Source organism: Labrus mixtus, chromosome 4 (assembly GCF_963584025.1).
Source record: "Labrus mixtus chromosome 4, fLabMix1.1, whole genome shotgun sequence".
In the NCBI taxonomy this organism is placed as follows: domain Eukaryota; kingdom Metazoa; phylum Chordata; class Actinopteri; order Labriformes; family Labridae; genus Labrus; species Labrus mixtus.
This window is the reverse complement of record NC_083615.1, coordinates 11,872,216-11,893,155: the sequence shown is the minus strand read 5'-3', so window position 1 is coordinate 11,893,155 and position 20,940 is coordinate 11,872,216. Positions and strand designations below refer to the sequence as shown.

General features: G+C 39.8%; 1 protein-coding gene across 1 annotated transcript in view; it reads right to left on the bottom strand.

Annotated features, from left to right (window-relative positions):
• The window catches only part of ppm1h (protein phosphatase, Mg2+/Mn2+ dependent, 1H), a 38,384-nt gene extending 32,933 nt beyond the window's left edge, over nucleotides 1-5,451 (bottom strand). Inside the window, exon 1 of the mRNA XM_061035870.1 lies at nucleotides 4,921-5,451. Coding sequence (XP_060891853.1) covers nucleotides 4,921-5,153 — 233 coding nt within the window. The 5' untranslated portion in view covers nucleotides 5,154-5,451. The remainder of the gene's footprint in view (nucleotides 1-4,920) is intronic.
• Between the last annotated feature and the right edge of the window lie 15,489 nt (nucleotides 5,452-20,940).

The window sequence follows — 20,940 nt, the reverse complement described above, 5'->3', positions numbered from 1 at the left end:
CTGCGGCTCTGTGAGCTTCACCCTCATAGGGGCGAAGCATTAGAGGACTGTGCTGGTGTGCATGCATGATGAGGGGGGGGGGGGGGAAACAACTGGAAGGAAAGGAGCAGTAAATCCAGCCTGTCTGCAAAAGTGACGTCTGAGAAGTGTGCTGAAGAGGAAAGGGTCACCCAAGTTAAGAGTGAGCAATCGTCAGTGATCCATTCAAATGATCGCGCTCAGTGGACCTGACAAGCTAATGCACGCACTCTGAGCCAGTTCATCAGAATCCTCCACGTAAAGCAGAACTGATCGTCCTCTCTCCACAGCTATGTATGCGAAACACAATAACCCAGAATAACCTCAGCAGGCAAAGGAAGGCCTCACAGACAGGCAGGGCTATGAAGAGGAGAGAGAAAAAAAAAACAGAGCGTAGAGGGAAGGAGGCACGAGCTTGTCATCCTGTGGGATCCTGAACTTTGATTTTACATTCCACTACGGAAGATTTGTCAATATTGGCATGGCTGCCCTTCAAAACCTTATCTTCTCTTTGAAGAAAAACAACCACATTAAAGCTTAGCTTTGTACTCCTAAAAGCCAGCCATATGAAAAAACATTTTACTAGAAAAAAACATTAAATACAAGACTACGAGTCTGCAGCAAATAGCAGCGGGACAAAAAATCAGTAAGGTGATATACCGTCGTCCTGACTCGTGATACAAATACAATTAATCGCATATTGGAATTACAAAATATATGGCTTTCCTAACAGATTTCCCAGCTCATTCGTCACCATTTCATTCATAACATAAAGGAAAGACGAACAGATTTTAATTGGCCAAAAGAGAAGTTGATGGCAGACTCGAAGGAGAAGAAGAGGAAAAAGAAAAAGACAGCGATCGTGTCAGACAGAAGCGAAAAGAAATGAAGACGTGAAGAATGATAAGAGGTGGAACTGAAACTGACTTTAGAGTGATCAATCCTGCACTTTATCACCTTTCTATTTTATATTCTTCAATTATTCAGACATCGTGATGTATATTATGCTTACAACAGGGGCATCTGACTGTGCTCATGCTGTTGATGCTGTATGTAATGGTTGGTAAAAAAACAAGAAGAAGAAAAATATGAAAAAGTTATGACTTTCAAGCATTAACATCATCGAGGTTGAGTGATGACAGTGTGGGTTGTGCGAGAATAAAACATGTACACTGACATTATAACAGCACATCTACTGAATTTCAGTGTAATTATATCGAGCGTAATACTGACTGATGTGCGGGGTAAATTATGATGTTGTCGGTCACTTCAGTAAAATCTTCAAATGTTTCCACAGTTGAACAAAATGTTTACAAGCTGGGAACTCAAAACCAGGATTATTCCGGGATGCTAACAGGAGCTTTAGCTAGCAGGCACATGTTTGTTTACAATGTTCATACTGCTGCTACAATGTGGATCTGTAACCATCACGACTTCAGATCATGTCTTTATATTAAAGAGACCCGATGTCGTCGGTATGTGACCCCCTGTGTGACCCCCTGTGGCTCTGTATGGATCACATCATCTCACGTGTGCTCAGGTTTTCTCTGCTCACACACAGCGAGATTTCACTACAACACGGGCCTGCTGGTCGGCCAGCTGCTGACAAATCCACAGTTTGGCTCAGTCCTGGCTGATGCTCTGCCAAGCTGCCACATATGTGCAGACACACACACACACACACACACACACACACACACACACACACACACAACCACAAAGAAAATCCTGGCTGAAACTTCACTCCTTTTTTTTTGAGTTGACACAGAAACCTCAGTAAAATAAATGCCATTTCAAGTGATTATTATTTCAGCTTACTCTCATGCAACCACTATCGAACATATATGAGGGGGGGATGGTTTCTCAGGCTTCTTTCTTTTCCATTTTGAGATTAAAAATTGGTCATGAGAGATTAGCATGAAGAAAGAGAGAGGAGAGTGTGTGAAAAAAATGTTCAAGGGATTTCCTCATTGTATAGAAGGCAGCAGGAACCATGAAGATCTCTTAACACTGAAGACGTCGAGACCACGATCACTTACACGGTCCACAGAAAATAAATCTGCTGTTGTATGTTTTTAAGTATATAGGAGCAAGAAACAATTGTAGACCTGGTTTCATATTAGTACAAGTATCTGTATGGGCCTCTGAAACTGCCTAAAATATGGTATAGATTATCGGTGAGTATGTCGGTCAATGCGGCAATTATTAATAATCCACTTCCCCCAAAGAATCAACAGGTTTCAGGAGAGTTATGGTGAATCTATAATAAGTAAGAACAGTGCAGCTCTAGCCTGAAATCAGTGTTTTTCCACCAATGATGTGCATTTTTATCAAATCCTACTATTACCAGAGGTCTACTGTCGGAATTGGAACAAGTAAAGAGGAGGAAAAATGGTTGGAACAACATTGCCACATTTTCTCTGATAAAAGAATATGGATTGTGGGAATCTGCTATTTTCTTCTTCTTCTTCTTTTTTTAATCGCGTCTTAAATATGGGATGATGGTCAAATTAAACAAGCAGTAGAATGACACTCTCTGGAATATCTGGAAAACTGTGCATCCTGTCTCTTACCCTGTTTTACAACATTGTAGGAGTCGATAAATTGATGTGTGTTGCAGCAGTGCTCATCTTGCTCTCTGCCCATGAAATGTGACCTTGTCCCGTCTAGTTCCTGGAAAAAAAAGGAACACTTGCCTACGGGTGTGAGACTGGGCTGCTGAAGTGTCGTGATGAAGTGCTGACTGACCTAACATGACAATTTAGCACTTGCACATCAAAAGGGGGGGGGGGGGGGGTTAACGGGAGAAATGCTGAAGTTAAAAACATTAGATGCACAGAGACGGGGGGAAAGTTTCTGCAGATAGCGCTCTCACTGAGTGTCTTCATGACATCATCGATTATACAATTAAGCTGCAGGAAATAAGTACTCTTATCATTACAGCCCATCACTGAGAGGAGATAAAGACTTAATGTAAAGAAGGACAACACAGAACAAACTAACTGCTCTTTTTTCACTTGTGAATTCAGGGCACTGAACTGCAGTGACGCACTCTTTGACCTCTTCAGTTATGAGTGGAGTCCTGTCCTGAAGGTAAACGTGCATTTTCACATTAACATCTCAATCGACCTCCCTGTATAGTATGTTCATACATTGTATTATTGGTGGGTATATATTTGTTTTTTAAAGTCTATTTTTCTAGTGTAAAAGTATATCAACACTGTGTTTACTCTAGTCGGTCTACTATGATATGCTTAGATAATCTGTAGCTGCTGGAACACCATCATTTTCCACTTTCAGATCAATAAAGTATATCTCGATCTTTAAAGACTCCATAAAAATAAATATGAACTTGTTTTGTGCAGTGCATGGTTTTTTTTTTATAGCCTGGGCAGTGGAACAATACGCTGCTCTTACAACTGCATGTAGGGATGTAAAGATTCATCGTAAAATCGCGATAAATCGATTCAAAGGAGTCAAGATTCACATCGATCGGTCCTCTGAAAAATGAATGGCAATAATATTGTGAGTGTCAGCAGCTGTAGAGCAGAGGCGGTCGGCAGCTGCTGCAGAGCAAGAGTTTGAGATTGAGGACGCACCGCCGTCTTTTACAGCGGAGGTGAGGAAGCGTTTTGGCTTCCCCCGAGACAGAAAATGAAAGAGGTGAGAAGATAACAGACGAGACAAAAACTGTGTGCAAATATTACAAGAAGACGGGGAACTACAGAAATTGCATGACCAACATGATGCAGCATAATCGACACCACAAAGAGAAGCACCAATCACCTCCCCTTGTTGAGAAAAAATTAAAAAAAAAACATTAAAAAGGCCAAACCACACTGACAAGCGAGTTTGCAGCCCCTAAAGGAATCTTTTTCAGTCATCGTTTGTCTACAGTGTCATTTTGTACAATAAATCGTGAGAGAATCATATCGTGAACCCAGTACTGTGAATCGTATCGTGAATCGAGTGAATCGTAACATCCTGCATGCGAATTACGTCTTTACAACTCCAGCTCCTGTTGTCTGCCATTAGAAACACGACATAATATTTCCCTACTTGTGCATTTTTTAATACTGCCATAGTTTTTGTCAAGCTGTGATTTTAGCACTGCTTTTCATGCTGCTGTAAAAAAAAACTGCAGCTCATGATGTGTCGCCGTGATTCAGGGAGCCAAATGGATCCTGTACATCCCAAACACAAGATAAGTGACATCGACAATGCGATAACAGGAGGAGGAGGATGACTTGCTTCCTGCTTGCCGCAAATTATACCTCACCTGCATTAAGTCAGGTTTGACCAGCTTCAGTGAGACAACAATCCATAAAAGAAAAAGATATGACTATGCAAACACAATGTACAAGTGACACTGGTGAGGACGTGAGCTTTCCTGCCTCGCCTCCTCTGTGTAAACCAATAAAAAGATATTACGGCTTTGAAAATCCTTCCTTGAGGGTGCAGTTTTATGTTGCCCGCAAAAGATAGCATCAGCAGGATTTATTTTTGCAAAGAGTCTGCACCAACTGTGACCTTACTTTAACCTACTTCATGATATTTTTTACTTCTATGACTCCACAATCATAATGTGCTCTTCTATGGCCGTAAAACACAATATTACTGTGACCTCATCTGCTTGGTAGAGGCGTGTTTATGTCCTGAGGAGCTGGTCTCCTCTACACTGTAATGTTTACACTGTAGTGCAGGCTGTCACTGGTAGGAAAATATAACGACGATGTCAGTTTCTGCACATGTTTTTAAAGCAATGTGACAACGAAATCCCTCCATAAAAATGAACAAAGGCGGCAGGTGCATTCGCGTTTTCTTCATGTGTGAGTGCGAACATTGGTCCAGGAAGGATGCTACTGTGCAAGGAAAAGATGGACGCATATACAGGTTACTCACTCTGCGTAGCCGGTGGACCACGGCAGCCGCTTGGTCTCCTTCAGGATGAGGATCGGTCTCGCGATGTGATCCGCCGAGCACTCGACCTCGTCGGGCGACAGTCCCAGGAACTCTGGTCTGCTGTACGGGTACCTCAGCGGCAGATCCGAGCCGCCGGGATGGTCACCGTTGGATCCACCAGCCATCATGCCTCCCATAAAATTGGCCACCGCCGATTTCACCCGCGTGAGCATGGTCCTGCAGCGGCGATGCGATCGTGTGAGTTTCCTCCCGCACGGCGACGCAGATTCTCGGCGTCAAATGTGCAGACACAGGGCGGCCGTGAAAACTCATTCAGCTCAGCTCTTCTCTCCCCTCGGTGAACGCGGAAATAAAAGCAGCACACACACACGCACACACACACAGAGAGAGACAGGCAGCTCTGTACGCTGGTCATGTGACTAACCGGTTGCTGCTGGTGGATTTGGACGCTCTGGCATCTCTGTGAGCAGCTTAGGCTGTTGACAGTGCTGGAGGTCAAAGGTGCGTAATCCCGTATGGTCGAGTAGGCTACCTCCTAGCAAGGTGCAACGAAGTAGCCTACTTGGGTGACGTCATCAGACGGCTGACTCAATGCTCTGAGAAGTGGGCCCAAAACAAAACATGCGATTACCATTGGAGATAAAAAAAAATTGACGATGATAAAGAAACTGTGTCAACTTGTTTATTTTATTATCAAAATGTCATATTCTCAAGGCCAAAGTTCTGAGCTCAACTTCCTCTTTTAAGCTTTTTCTTGATATTTGATTTACAATATTTTAAGTCTCTTGTATTATAATTACTAACACAAAATCTATGTCAATGATTTCAAGTTTCAAGTTTCTTTGTATGTCCTTTTTGTAAACTGGCATGTCTGACTGTTTGTCTATAGTCAATAAAGTACTTAAAAAAAGAAAAGTGGGCCCCAAATCAGTCATAATAGACACAAATGAAACACCATCCATATCTTACCTGGGAAACACAGACGCACTTAGCAGTCATAAAAACACAGATTGGAATTTCTTGGGGTCCTCAGACAGACCCCAGGGTAACAAATTGCGTTAAACTAATATTGTTACTCCTTTTATCTGCTTTATGAGGCCCAATCTGTATCAAAGTTTTAAACCCTCCCTTTGCCACAAACAGCTCTTGCTCATTTTATGGAGATCACAGAATGCTAAAATGTACCATAAAATATTGGTATAACACCAAACAAGGGAAATATCTCATGTTTGTTTTTAAGTTGTGGGCTAAACAGCAACAAATATGGGACTTTTTTTCAAGACAAAGAAATGTACAATATGTCCTATCAACTGAAATAATACCCCAATAACAGATATTTACATAAATATTTGGGAACTGTAAAGGATAGTATGCATACATCTGAGGCTATATATCTTCATTCTATTAGTAATGTTAAACAGAAAGTGGACTCAAGAGACGTTTCCTGGAGCACACAGATTGACTGTATAAAACATGGACGTAGGCTCAGTAGTCCCCCACTGGTTACTGACGGAGAGTTTTGAAGCCAAACGCTGAGTGTCCTTATGTTGAAAATGCCTCCTCAACCTACATGGAAAAAAGGTCACACAGCCTCCCTTCCTCTCTCTCTTTTTCCCTTCCTCCTTCTCACAGGAAGGACAGTGTGAGTGCAGTCAGCTGACTTTGGCGTGCTCTCTGTACCTGATAACATCACTTGTAAATAAGAAGGGTTTACAACCAACACTGTTATCAGGGAGAACATTAATAAGAAGTTCACATGCAGAGTGCAACCTACATATATTAGTGTAAATATAAAAACAGAGACATCCAAAGCTGCACACGAGGCAATAATAAAACCAAATACAAAGAAGACACACCCTGATAAAAACAGATGAATGAGTGATACATGTAATGGCAGTAGTTCAAACCAGGAGGTATAATGTAATGTTGAAGTTTGTTTTTTTATATTTATTTTGGTAGCCTCATTCCCTCAAACTGAGTTCACTTTTGAACTGACTGTCACTGGATTATAACTATAGAATCATATCAGGCTCTGAAATGAACGCAGCACAAAGAAACGCATTTCTCCTCAGTGGAAAATGGAGGAGTTGCATTTACCACAATAGTTCAGTTCAAACCACTTACAGTGTATAACTGCAAATGTGGTACGTCTGGCAAGATACCTTGTGCATCACATGTCGATTTCTGTGTGTGTGTGTGTGTGTGTGTGTGTGTGTGTGTGTGTGTGTGTGTGTCCAATTTATTCTGGCCTGAGAGTCAGTTTCAGTGTGATTGGCCGGGCGTTCAGCCAGCACATCAGGATGTGTGTCTAGACATCACGAACTACACGGACACACTTGGAGCTGCAGTTTAGAGAAGTACAGCTCACAGAATGATCTGTTATACAATCTCACAGTCTGTGGAGCAGCCAACCCACAGATCACACTCTCAGGATTCTCTCTATTCGAGGACCAGCAGCATTGAAAGGTGATGTTTTTCAGTCATGGCAGTCTAAGAACGCCTTTTCTAAAAAGTCCTTGTAGTGATGGGAAAACTGTCATACATGGGCACTTAGTCCAACTGATTAGAATTCATCTTGTCTAATGGTTCCCTGGAAAACTTCACCATCCGGAGAGAGTCCTCTCCTATCAACAACCGTGAAGTCAAGTTGTTTTAGTCGACTGACAGTAAGCAGACATCTAATCATTCTTTAAATGGAAAAGCATGACTAGCATCATTAAAACAAGAATAAGTTCTTTAAAACCGCCATACAGGGCCGTTTTTCCAGGGAGTTTACTTCTATTAAAAAACTCGTAATTCCATCACTGTGTGATTAAAGATTCCCAGGTTATGTCAGAATCACTTTTGTTAAAAGTCTTCAGTCAAGCATGACCTGTTAAGCTGTCTCAGGGCAACACTTTGGTCGTTTACCCCATAGACTGTATGCTGCCCTCATCCCACCCAAGGCTGGCTTCATTGCTCAACCAGACACCAATTTACTGTAATCATATTACAAGGTCATTTTTTACACCCTCCAATCAATGCCAGTCACTCATCCAGAGACAAACAACAGCTCACACTTACATCCACATACTGACTATTTTAGAGTCATCAATTAACCTAATGAGCATGTCCTTGGTATGTGGGAGGAAGCCGGAGTATCTGGAGGGAACCAACGCATGCAAGAGGGGAGCATGCAAACCGCGCACAGCAAGTCAAGTGTCTTCTTGTAAGGTTTGAAGTTTATTAAATGTGACAGTAAACAGCATGGGATTGATTGAATATGAGAGTACCTTATCTCTATGCACCAAAGCACAGCTACATTATCTTCAATAAATCTAAGTTTACGTGCACATTAACACTGTGAGCTCCCTCGTTATACACAAAGTCTCCAGAGAAAATGAATGAACTCCAATCAAAGTGGAGTTCCTTCATTGGCAGACTATCTCAGATCAATTATTCATGAGTTTGCCAGGAAAGAGCTCCACTGACCTAATTACCAACAGTGAGCCAGTGTGTGAGCGTGTGTGCAGGAGATGATACACCTTAGACTGGATCATCAATTTGTTTTTATTTAAAATGACGCCTGACTGGATTTCAACACGTTTAATAGTTAGTGTTAGCAGTCCTTCAACTTGACATTTTGAAGACTCTTCATTATAAGTGTACTATAATAAGTTTGAAGTCAAAGCAACATCGCCACAGGCTAAAGTCCTGAAGTGAGGAACAACACATACTGAATGAGCTGAACCCAAGATTTTTTATCAACACAGCGAAGGCCCACAATAATATTAGCAACATGAAATAACATGTCCATCCTTTTTGTGCACTGTGTGAATCTGTATTTGTCTGTAAGACTGGATCCGTTTGATTATCTGCACATTGTGTGTGCAAGTTAAAATAAAGTGTATCGTATCACAAGTTGCTTTGTTGTTATTTGATGCGCTAACAAACAAGTATCTTATCCTGTCTTCATTTAATTTTGTATCTTATCGTATCGTTTCGTCTAAATATAACTTTAAAAACTTGTTGTTGTTGCTTTTATTGTTGGTTAAAGTAAATGTAGATCAGTCAGTACACAAAGCTCTAGTTGTGGATCTAATTATTTTCAAATGTTATTGTTGCATCTTAAATGAAGCATGTTGAGATAAGTTTTGATTCTATTTCTCATAATAGATGATAAAAATGTGAGTTATTGACAGTAGACTAGTATCTATGGTTCTACACAATCTTAATCGGCTTCTATTTTTTTTAGTCCTCTCCCCGCTCATCATTTCCCTTCCAGCTCCGACTCTGTATAATCACACTGCTGACAGGGTCATGAGCGTGTGTGTGTGTGTGTGTGTGTGTGTGTGTGTGTGTGAATGTAATCAGACTGCTAGTCAAACTGATGAATGACTCACCGATGGACTCAGACAGCTGCCGACACACGCTGGTAGCAGACGATAACGTGGAGGTGGCGAAGCTTAGTGTTAGTACGGATGATCTGTTTGTCTGTGTGAGATAGTTCAAAACATCTTCATGTATCTCATAATGCTGTAGGCCAACATAAGAAAGAGAGACTATATAATTTTTTATCTTACATGAAAAAAAAGGAACAATATGAAACAAATAGTATGGGGACAGAAAAGCCAACTTCAAACAAAGAGCTGCATCATGTGGCTTATGTAACAGGATGGCCGTACATAGAGCCTACAATACTGCATCTCCAACAGCTACTCCATCTTTAGGTAGAGAAACAGTAGGCCTATTCAATAATACGTGACTGTACACATAACCTTCTTGTTTCACCCTACTGCGCTTGAACATTCATAAGCACTGATTTGCTCTTAATCCTGCCACTTTTACAAAAAAAATAACCTGTAACCTTTAAAAACTTTTAAAAAGATTTACAGCCAGTATGAAGTTGAAGAAAATACATTTAATATGCAACTAAATTTGAATGCAGGGTAAGCACTTTCTGAATTTATATGGGATAAAAGTAGTTTAATATACAGCCTATAGCAATTGATTACAAACCACCTGGCCTACCGATAGGTCTACATTCATACCTGAATCTACGTGATGACGTTTCAGTGGCGACAGTAATGACAGGCCTATAAAGTACCCATTGACTGACCTTTGCTGCTTGTGTTGTTAACTTCATAGTTCATATATGATTGCTTATGTTGGATAACATAAACACACAACTGAGGACGTTCATTGTCTTGGTGTTATAACGAGTTTTGAATCAATTCAGAGAAAAATAAGTTCATGCGTGCTCAAGTGCTGGTTATGGGCACCCTTACCTGTTTAATGCAACAACAACAACAACAACAACAACAACAACAACAACAAAACACGAGGGATGTTGGTGGGTGAATGGGACGATTCACAGACGGCTAATTCAAACATTGAGCATGCTAAAGTGGTGGAAGACATTGCGATGCCACAGATGAAGGTTACCGTGGAGGAGACTGAGGAAGAAAGAGGACTGCCCGGGCTGAGCTGCATTAAAACTGAGTTAGCGCTGTGTGCATGAAGTGAGCTAACGTGTGCGTTGGGCTGTCTGGAAATCAGTTGCTAGCTAATCTTGTTTAAGGCCGTTTCCATAGTAATGGAAAAAAAAAAGTGCTTTACCAACTCAAGCAATGCTGCAGTCGTTTTTGCTCACATCTTTACGGTTTTGTTTTGTATATCCAGGATGTTTTTTGTTGCTATAATGAGTTAGTCATTGTTTGTTTGTTCTTGTTGTTTCCTTTTTGACATTATATTTACGGCAGCTCCCTGCCCCAATCACAATTCCGTGGTTTAGTGTGCTTGTTTGTGGTCACTTTAATGGCAACAGACATGTCAGGAAAAATACCCAAATAACATGTAGGCCTGTTCAGTAGGCCTATACTGTTAGGCTATATAGCTTCATTTTCTCTAATTCAATATTTGCGGGATTAAAATAAACAATTGCGAATGTTTAAAAAAATAAATAAATGGTTACTACAATAACTGGATACAGGCCAAAAATTCTCAAAACACAAAAACCTACTCTACATGCTTTATATTTTATGTCCAGCAGATGTCACCAGTGTACTTAAAAAAATCTTCAATGGAAACCATATTGGACTACTGTTTTGTAGAAACTAAGCATGACTCAATCTGTTCCTCTGTGTGCATTTTTGTAGGCCAACAGGCCAATATGTAGCCTATAATAATGCAAATGTTGCCTAAATGTATACATTGGATAAACATTGTGACATTGTGTATCTAACACAGACACAAACACATGCATAGTTTGTAATTGTGGAAGGGAATAACATTGCACGCGACCAACAGATTGTGGTAACTGGTGTTGAACTGTGAGTTTGTGTGATTTATGGGTGTCAGTGGACGCAGATTCTTTTCCCATCTGGCCTGTCAGAGGGTTAAGCTGGGGATGGTCAGATGCTATGACCATTTGTCTCTGTTATTGCCTTCCTCACGTCATGGGGGGGGGGGGGGGGGGGGGGGGGGGGGGGGGGGGGGGGGGGGGGGGTAAACCCCCCTCTGAGCTGCAAAGTAGCTGTTAGTGTCTGCATGTGAAAAAAAAAACAGGATATATATGTTATTGTCGAGGTTATGTAATGTTTTCCCTGTTTTTTTAAGAACATTTCTTAGAGGGGTTTTTACCTGTCTTTGCTGTACATGATAAACATGTCTGAGATTAGCTACAGGTAGCAAAAAAGCTAAATATGTAATGTCTTAAGTGTGTAGTCATATAGCATTTGATAAACATAAGGACTCTTGCATTAACAATAATTATAAAACATTTAAAAGAGGAACATTTTGTGCTGAATATGATTAAGAGATCAAAAGTAATTCATGAAATAAACCTTAAGACTACTTTCCTTATAAAAAAAAATAGAACTTTTAGTACAAGTATATAAAGGTGCATTCTCACGATGCCCAAGGAGATCACTTGATCACTTTTTATGTGATGTAGTATGATGGTCAAAATACATTTTATAATAAAATTCACTTCCTTAACTTATGTTATGTTGAATCAAGTTATCTAATTCATTTTTCAAGCAATTATGACTTTCATATAAACATCCACTATTGGTACGACTAATTTTGTGATCTTGACGGTGTCCTTACACGTCCCACTGGCTCACAACATTGTTATGGGAGTCCGTGTGTAATCACCAAGTACATCTCCAGGTTCATAATGAAGACATTGTTAGCTACCACCTCTTTGTTTCTCAAGACAATGAACACGCAGACGATCTCAAAACAAGCGAACGTCAACAAGAACAAATCAATGCATACTGATGAGGAAGATTCATTTCATAAAGTCAGAGAAACATTAAGGCCTTTATGTTTTACTTGTTTAACAGGAAGAGAAAAATATTGACTTAGGATTTAACTTCTTGAATTTCAATGAGCCTTTGCAACAAGATGCCAAAAGGCCCTAAAATATTGCACTAACTCTGCAGTCAACATAAATCATTTCATCTTAAATGTTGAAGGCCTGTTGTGTAAATATGTAAAAATGATTTAAAATACTCTATGGATCTTTCCTGCATTGATTTTGAGACATTAGTGTGAAGCAGAAGGGCACGTGAGACATTAACAGCAGATTCCAATAGGTCACGTTTTAGAGTTTTCTCACGCAGCCATAAGATAAGAATACAGCTTTATGTGACAGAACAGGAAGTGGGCTGCTGTTTTCACACTAAAAACAGGTGATAACAGTGAACTTGGGAAAAATGCACGTGTGTGTTCTCTGTTTAACCAAACATAAAAACATGTAGCAGTTAAGGATATTTAACTGACCGTATAGTGAAATATAAGACATGCTCACATGTGGCATGTATATTGTCCGTGCAAAGTTTTATACCAAGAGGAGCGAATACAAGGAACCTCTGATAAAGCCGGTTAGCTTTTAGTGCTTTATTTAAATGTGTGTGTCAGTTTGTTGTCCTGATTTCTGACATAATGTTTTTCCAATTTATTGCTAATTCTGTATTGAAAGATACAAAATGCTACCTGCAGACAAGGACTGTGCAATTTTTTTTCCCGCTATTTCATTACTTATTTAAAATGGGGAGAGTGCAGATTAAATAAGTAAAACATGTAAATATGCCAGATTGTAGCCATATGCTAATTTTCATCTGTAGTCCCTTGGCAGATACATTTCTATAATCACAATGACAACCAATAACCTAACAACAAGTAAAGACCAAACAACAACTTAAACTTTACATTGACAGAGACACATTTATACAAGCATAAAAAGTGGCTGTGCGATGCTGTTCAAAACAAAACAAATAATCCCACACGAGTTTTCACAATAAACACATTGCAAACGTCTGAATTTATCCCAATAAATAAGATCAAGTTATTTATGTGAACAAGCAATGCTATCTCACTCAGCATGCACACGTTATACTCATTAGATGGAGGCCTGTTTATAATGGCTGTGATATTACACCATTTGATGCAGTCAGATGAAGCTCAAACTAGCTATCAGCCATCCTCTGATTATTGGTGCCACAATTGTCCTTTGCTCGAGCTGCAATTCCCTGTGGTCTGCATTGTTGTGTTAGCCAGCTGATGTTAGCACACTTTGGTTAACTCATAGATTCATATTGCACATCAGTGGACACATAATGACTGTGATCTAAAGACATTTACGTGACATCCAAGTGTCAGTGTGTTATTCTTCTTTTCTCAAGTCCTTGAGTGAAACAGTTTCAGACACAAGGCCGTCTCGTCCATGTAAACATGATGTAAACACGGCCGACAACATTACAGCTGGCGAGATTCGTGCTTCTCACTCATTAGACAGTCAGGACTCAGAGAGATTTACAGAGGATTTACTTGATTTCTGCTGTATTTAGTGTTAAATGTTGCACATTCTTCATTTAATTAGCTATGCATAGAACTTGGATAAATATACAGACACTTTTGCATGAAACTTGTGAATTGAAGTAGTATTCTTATTTTTCACAAGTGGATACATAGTTTAAAGAGAACTGTGTGTTATGTCTGCCTGAGGGTCATGTTGACACAATCTGTAAATCCACATGAAAGACTTGATGGTTTTGCAATGTCTCAAAAAATAATCTTTATCAGTTGGTCAAAAGGATTTGAAAAACATTGGCATGTCAGATATTGGACAGAAACTCACTATTTCAAAGTTGTTTTCCTTCTTAAAAGAGATGTTCTTCTCGGAAAACATCCTCAATACATTCTGACTCACAGTCACCCACAGCTCCCTGTTCAGAGCCTAACACCGCCTTCAGATGATAAGGCATGATAAAATCACAGAGAAAGAAATTCTAAGAAGTGAACAGTCAGATGCTGGAACATGCAGCATCAAATAACCAGGCGGGGAAGTGATATGAGAAAACACCTCAAGCCTCAAGGCTGTAATAAGCAGAGAGGTCAGTTATTCCCTGACCTGTGGACCCGAGCAGGGAAAACTGTTGTACTGACGCGGACATTGATCATTGTCCGCCAATCTAACCTGCTGCTGGTTTCCAGGCAACAAGTACGCTGTGAAGGCATCACATGGTCGTGGTGTGTGTTTGTGGTGTAGAGGCAGCCAATTACGTTCATTTGACATTCATATAGAATGTATTAACAAAGCATTTCAAGGGATCTTTTGCACTGGCACAAATATGTCGGGTTTGTGTTTTGTGTGTTTGGACTACACAGGCAGGAGTACACAACCTGTCCGTCAGCCTCTCAGCTCACCTCCCCTGCTCTGCCTTTGATTCCCACCTGGTTTGGATGTGCACAGAACGAGTCCATCATCTGTGTGCAGCCTTCGTATGAGGTCGTGCTGTGATCCTGCAGCGCTTCAAAGGACATGTTTGATTAATAAGGTCTGTATATGACCTTTGCTCTTCTTTGAGAAACATAAAAAGGTTTGTATATATATGGATACTGCTGTGTACTGAGCTATAAATTAAAGCCAGGACACAAATCAGTTTGATGGATGAAAAATGGAAAGACAACTCCGATTCCTCTCCAGTCTTTCAACGGGTTGTGTTTTTGGTAATATGTAGTTACAAATTGCTTGTATGCTGACAATGATGTCATTATCTTCTTCTTATATAATTTCTCCTATAGTGACAGAAGAATGTCATCGACCTGAAGGTGGCAAAGAGTGACGGTAATGTTATCCACGTATTTAGATAATTACATATCCAGCTTCTCTGTGACATCAGGCTTTTCACCCCAACTTCCGTTTGAAGCACTCCTAGTGTCAAATAGTTGATTTGAAGCATATGTTGGCCTTAAATATATTGTTGAAGGTAAATATTAAGGGACATCACAGATTACAAACCTGTTTGAAAAGATGAATTCTTCTCTTGTATGTTTCAACATTAAATATATTTTGAATGTATGAACAGTAAAAATGCTCAAATTAAGCATCTCACTGTCCTTAAGTGTTTCATTAATAGCTTTATATCACCTCCACGCAGCATCCACCTGGCGACCTCCTCATGACCTTCATACTCTCATTAGACCTGCTTTCAAACACTTTGCTTTTGAATCACGCAGCAGTTATGTGATCTCCAAGACAAAATGACAAGAAAGGAAGGCTCCAAATGTTAGGGTCAGCTCATGACCTGCACGTTCAGCCCATGCCGAGTGCTGACCTTAAAGAGTCCATATTATGCCGTTTTTGGGGTTCGTATATTTAATCTATGTACCTACTTTTGTACGTTCACAATAGCTAAAGTTCGAAAAAAGTGTCTGTTTTCATGTACTGCTCCTCCTTGCTCCCTCTCCGCTCTGAGTCCGTCAGCTACACTCTGCTGAGCCCCCACTGTTAGACCCCACGTGGGCCAAGTCTGCTGATTCGCTCTGTCGTTATTGGTCAATTGCTCAGCACGCTTCTCGGAAATTTCAACATGAGCTGCAGGTCTTGCCACAATGAGCCAATGGGCTTAGATCAGTGATCTCACACTGACAATGACGCCGCACTGACAAATTTTTATCGAGGGGGGCTAGAACCGAGCGTTGCATGCAGCTAATGCTACAGCTAACAGGAGGAGGTGGGAGAAGCCGCGTTTCCGCGGACTTTGAATTTTTGCACATAGATGTGCCTAAACATGGACAGGACACTTGGAAAACACACTAAAGGGCATATACAGTAAAACCAGAAAAATCATAATATGGGACCTTTAAAATCATGGACACATTAGCATGTAAACAACTGCTGGACTCAAATTTGTGGATATTGAGCTAAAGAAAACCCTTATTGTTTGCTCAACATTAGCTTGAAATACAGATCTTAACAGTTGCTAAATGGGAAAAAAGAAAACATTTTCTTGTAATGTGGTTAACTAAGTGGGCTATAATGAACTTGACTTGCTTGCCTGGTTGTACTAGAATGGAAAGGTTAGCTAACAAAAACAGTCACTTTTTCTTTGTTTCAGCTTCAACTGACACTGACTATTGATTAAATATTGAATTAGAAATGATGATTAGCTGGGCCTACTAGGCAATATGGCCATATAAATAGTATAATATACAGTATTTGAAAATGTATAAAAGGAAACTTTAGTGAGACTGTCAGAATGGGCATGAAGCATGTTTTTTTATTTTTTTTATTTTAACACATAAAGCTGCTGCCATACATCCTGAATTCATACGTAAAGTAATTCCAGGACTTATTTTTATTCACTACTTCATACTTTTACTTTACTTATTTGTATATGGAGAATATTTAGAAAGGATTGTCCATATGTTAATGTTCACTGTTCAGCTGGAGCTGCTTTTGTTCTAATGTTGTTTTTTCCCTTTCACAGAATCTTTGTGGCAGTTTCAGTCTGAAAGGAGAAATCAGAGGGAGGTGCAGGTCCAGGGACCCAGTTTCCCTCAGAGGACAGGTTGTTTATTCAGTTATGAAACTATGACAGATTTTTTTTCACTTCTCTGTTTAAAATGTATCTACCAAAACTCTTTTATGCACTTTATATACATTGGAAATGGCCTTTGCTAAATGTCTTAATGTAAATGTTTGTGCAAGATTTTTGGCCTATTTAACCTTAAAGTGTATTTTCTTTGTTTTTGTCAGAGATTCAATAAAGACAGATGTGGTTTGAGAAGACAGTTTGATGTTTTATTATTTGTCTTAACATTTTAAGTTGCAATTTTAAAGGCACTGTTTATTTATTATTTTAAAACATGGTGTTTTATAACCTGACATGTAAGGAATCATTTATCAAATCACTAGGTTTAGAAAACAAATATATTGTGTCCATTTTGGTAGAAGAAAATTAATCTATAGCTAGGTGTAGTATTTACAATTCACAGTAAAAATCTGCAAATATACCTCTTGTGAAGAATTGTAAATAAACAGTATTAAACAGTTAATCCTTTCAACAGTATTTTCCTGTTAACATTTAAAATCACAGCTTTTTGCTGTATTTACAAAAACGGTAGAAAACTGTAAATTTCAGCAACAGCAATATACCGTTAATTTTACAGTAACTTCCTGGCAACCCTACTGCCAGTTGTTTACTGTTTTTTAACAGGGGGAATTTCTAAGAGTGTAGACAAGGAGGTCATGCCATCTAGATAGATAAATGTCACAGAAAACCAGGACTAGCTACATTAGCAGTTTTTTCTTTCCTTGGGGACTCTTAATTGTGAATAGACGGTCATTTATCTTTGGTCCAAATCTGATTGGGTGGCTGATTTTCTTGCTATTCTTTACATTTGTTTCTCATTCAGCCACCCTCACACTTCCAGGATGCAATAAGTCTTGAACAAAAACATCTGATTGAGTACCAAACCTCATACGCAAGCATGTTTAGACCTGCACGTTTACATGAAATGAATGACCTCAGGGGAGTGATTAAAACAGCACAATAGTCTATAGAAACGTGTGCGATTTTCAAGGCTGTTGGAAGGAGAACAATAGAGCAGGAAGCGAGGGGCTTCATGTAATGGCGGGAGATACACCGAGATTCCCCGTCTCATTTAACTCCTCTGACCAGAGTGCTGAGAGAACTTCCTGTATTAGAAATAGGCTAATTTGTAATTCCTCTAATCTTGGTTCAAGACCCAGGCCAAAAATAGTCCCTTTGTAAACACTTGTGTGAGTGTTTTGAGCTTGTTTTGTTTTTGCTGACTGGTCAATAACAGTGTCTGTAGGTTGAGGAAACAGCAGGGTGTCAGATGGAGGGAAGACAGCTGTGGACACATTTGTCCAAATTGACAGAAAACAGGACTCCTTTTCGTGCCTGGAAAAAAAACATGATGGATGTTGTTTTATTCCCAAGAAAGGCAGCATGGATCTTCTTAGGGTTGGTCCTGACTAATGCAGGATCAAAATGTTTTTCTAGTCCCAAAAAAAATGTCTCAGAGGGAGCCCATTAGCAATCTTGTTTTCAACTCTTATATCTGTTCCTTCAGCATCCTTCCAGCTCCATAGACTGTACAATTGTATACAGTCTATGTTCAGCTCTTACAAAACTGCTTTGAAGGAGTTTATCAAGAAATGACAAACTGATGTTTGAAGTAATTTTTCATGCTGGAGATGCAACAGAGTGAAGTATATGTGAAGTGATTCTTGAGAACAATGACTGCAGATGCATGTTGAGCAACCTTCTCATCTACTTCTTTTTTTATGTTTATTTCATGCTTTTTATACTTTTATTGTGAGACAGCACAGTGGATATAGTCAGAAATCGTTTGGAAGAAAGAGAGAGAGTGGGAAGGACATGCGGGAAAGGAGCCACAGGCCAGATTTGAACCCGGGTCGCCCCCCGATTGATTTACTTCTATGTTTAGATTTTTCTCTTCCCTCCACTCGTTTCAACGAGGAATATGTTGCAGACATGCTGAATGGGTTGTGTGATGCAGAAAGCTCAATCAAATGCATAATCAGAGAAAAAGACAAAAACACACCAGCCCAGACAAAAGCGACAGAACAACGTTGCAGTTCTAGTCATTGCTCATAGCTGTTTTTTTTGTATTTGTATAATTTTTGAAACTGCATCAAATCTTTTGGGCCATTTGTACTTGTCAGCCACCGTACAGACAACTCTCTGACAAATGTATTGGCCTCACTCCATTTGTCTCTCTAGCGGCTCGGTAACCAAGAGGCTGTGCAGTGAAGTGGATCTTGGGAATGATTTCCTTTACTTAGGAATTACTTCCCTCCTGTCATCAAGAAACAAAATACAAACACTGTCGCAGGTTGATATATATTTTAGACAAAACATATTGAAGTGATTCCTTTTTACAACAATCAGAGAATGCAGTGGTACAAAGACCCTCTTCATGGCACTGCTCCAGTTTTTCTTGCTTATTTGAAGCCATATTTTTTTCCATACTCTCTGGAGAAACCCAATCACTGCCTCCTGCAGCCTTTTGCTTGGTCTTCACTGACTGACGACCTGAGCTGGGGATCATATTAGCATGGCCTGCCTTTCAGACGTATGCTCCTTAATGATTGACATGCCTAACGAGATACAGAGCAGGTTCTACATGTGGGATTTGAGACATGCGCATTAGAACTATACAGCAATACTCCTTTCATACCGCCTTAAGTAGAAATCATGGCTGCATAATCCCAGGTGATACCAGCAGGGATTGCCCGATGCTTATTTTATTCCCCTTTTTATCGCCGACCATAACCACCTCTATCCTTTATTGCTGTACTTACCTTTCTCCTCCCGATTTCAGGGACTAATATAATTTCCTGTCGGACTTCCCCTCCCATAAGTCTCTCTGATATGACTGCCAGACTCTTGTTATAAGGTCAGATGGTCAGAGATAAGCTGAGCGGCAGAGGATCAACAGGGATGGGAGGTTTTAGTTACTAGGAAGGAAACCTACAAATATGGTCAGTATTATAGCGTTTAGGGGAATGTGCATGCTCAGAATAAGATGACATGCTGATATAACCTTTTATTCTATTATAAAGTTCGTGTTTAATTTGGATTAGGAAACATCACGGCATTATTGCATTACACATTTAAGATTTCATAAGAGGTGTTAACACATTATTTCAAGAAAAAGGAGAGGACTTCAATAACTCGATTAGACAATAATATCATTAAAAATCGAATGAAATTATATTACGTTCCTGGTGGAGTCTGACAGACAATTAGAGAGTCAGATCATTCATATTATGAAAAACATTTTCTCACTAAACTGGTACCTAATCACACAGATGAGCTTTTATTTGCTGAGATTCTGAGATATTACTTTCATTTGAAGCAACACAGGACAATGGCGGCAAATGTGGCAGGGAAAAATGTCAATGTTACTCTTAATAAATCACATGCCTTGGTGTAACCACTTTTCTTTGGAGCTACTTTCGACCAAAGAAACAAATGTCCTAGTTAAAACAGTCGGCTGTGTGCTCTGCAGATCCTCCAGAGAAACAGAGATGTTGTTTCTGGAAAGACAAGTTCAACAAGTCAAGAAAAAGTTTGGGACATAAGCTTTCCTTCTTATCCAAGGGTTGGAAAAAAAGATCACGACCAATTTCAAAAGGTATGGTGAGCGTGAAGCTACAGCCAGAAGCCCATTATTTTTGCATAAACACACGAGAAGGGGGTCCTATCTTTGTCCTAAAGTAACAGTGTCGACCTAACGGCGCCTAAGAAGCAAAGTCATTGCCTCAAAGCCTAGTTAAAGTCCCAAACATAACCTCCACACAACCCTAAGTGGACATGTTCACACTCTTTATGAACGATGAATGGTATTAAATCAGGTTTATTAGTAAAGTGTTGGGAGGGGGATCTTTTAAAGAGGCAGGTTCGCTGACCCCCTGCCCTGTTTCCAGTTGGATGCCAACGTAAGCTAACCTGCTTCTGTAGCATCATTCTTATTGTGCAGACATAAGAGCGAAAAGATCTTCTTATGCAACTGAGAAAAGTAAGAACATTAATGTGAATAAACATATGTTCCAGAAATGCTGAAATATGAATTTTCAATGCCTTTAGGTGTCTAAAAGTGTCACATTATTCGTTAACGAGGTTGAACTGACCCTTTAATGTAATAATGTTGCAGCCAGAAATACACCGTACA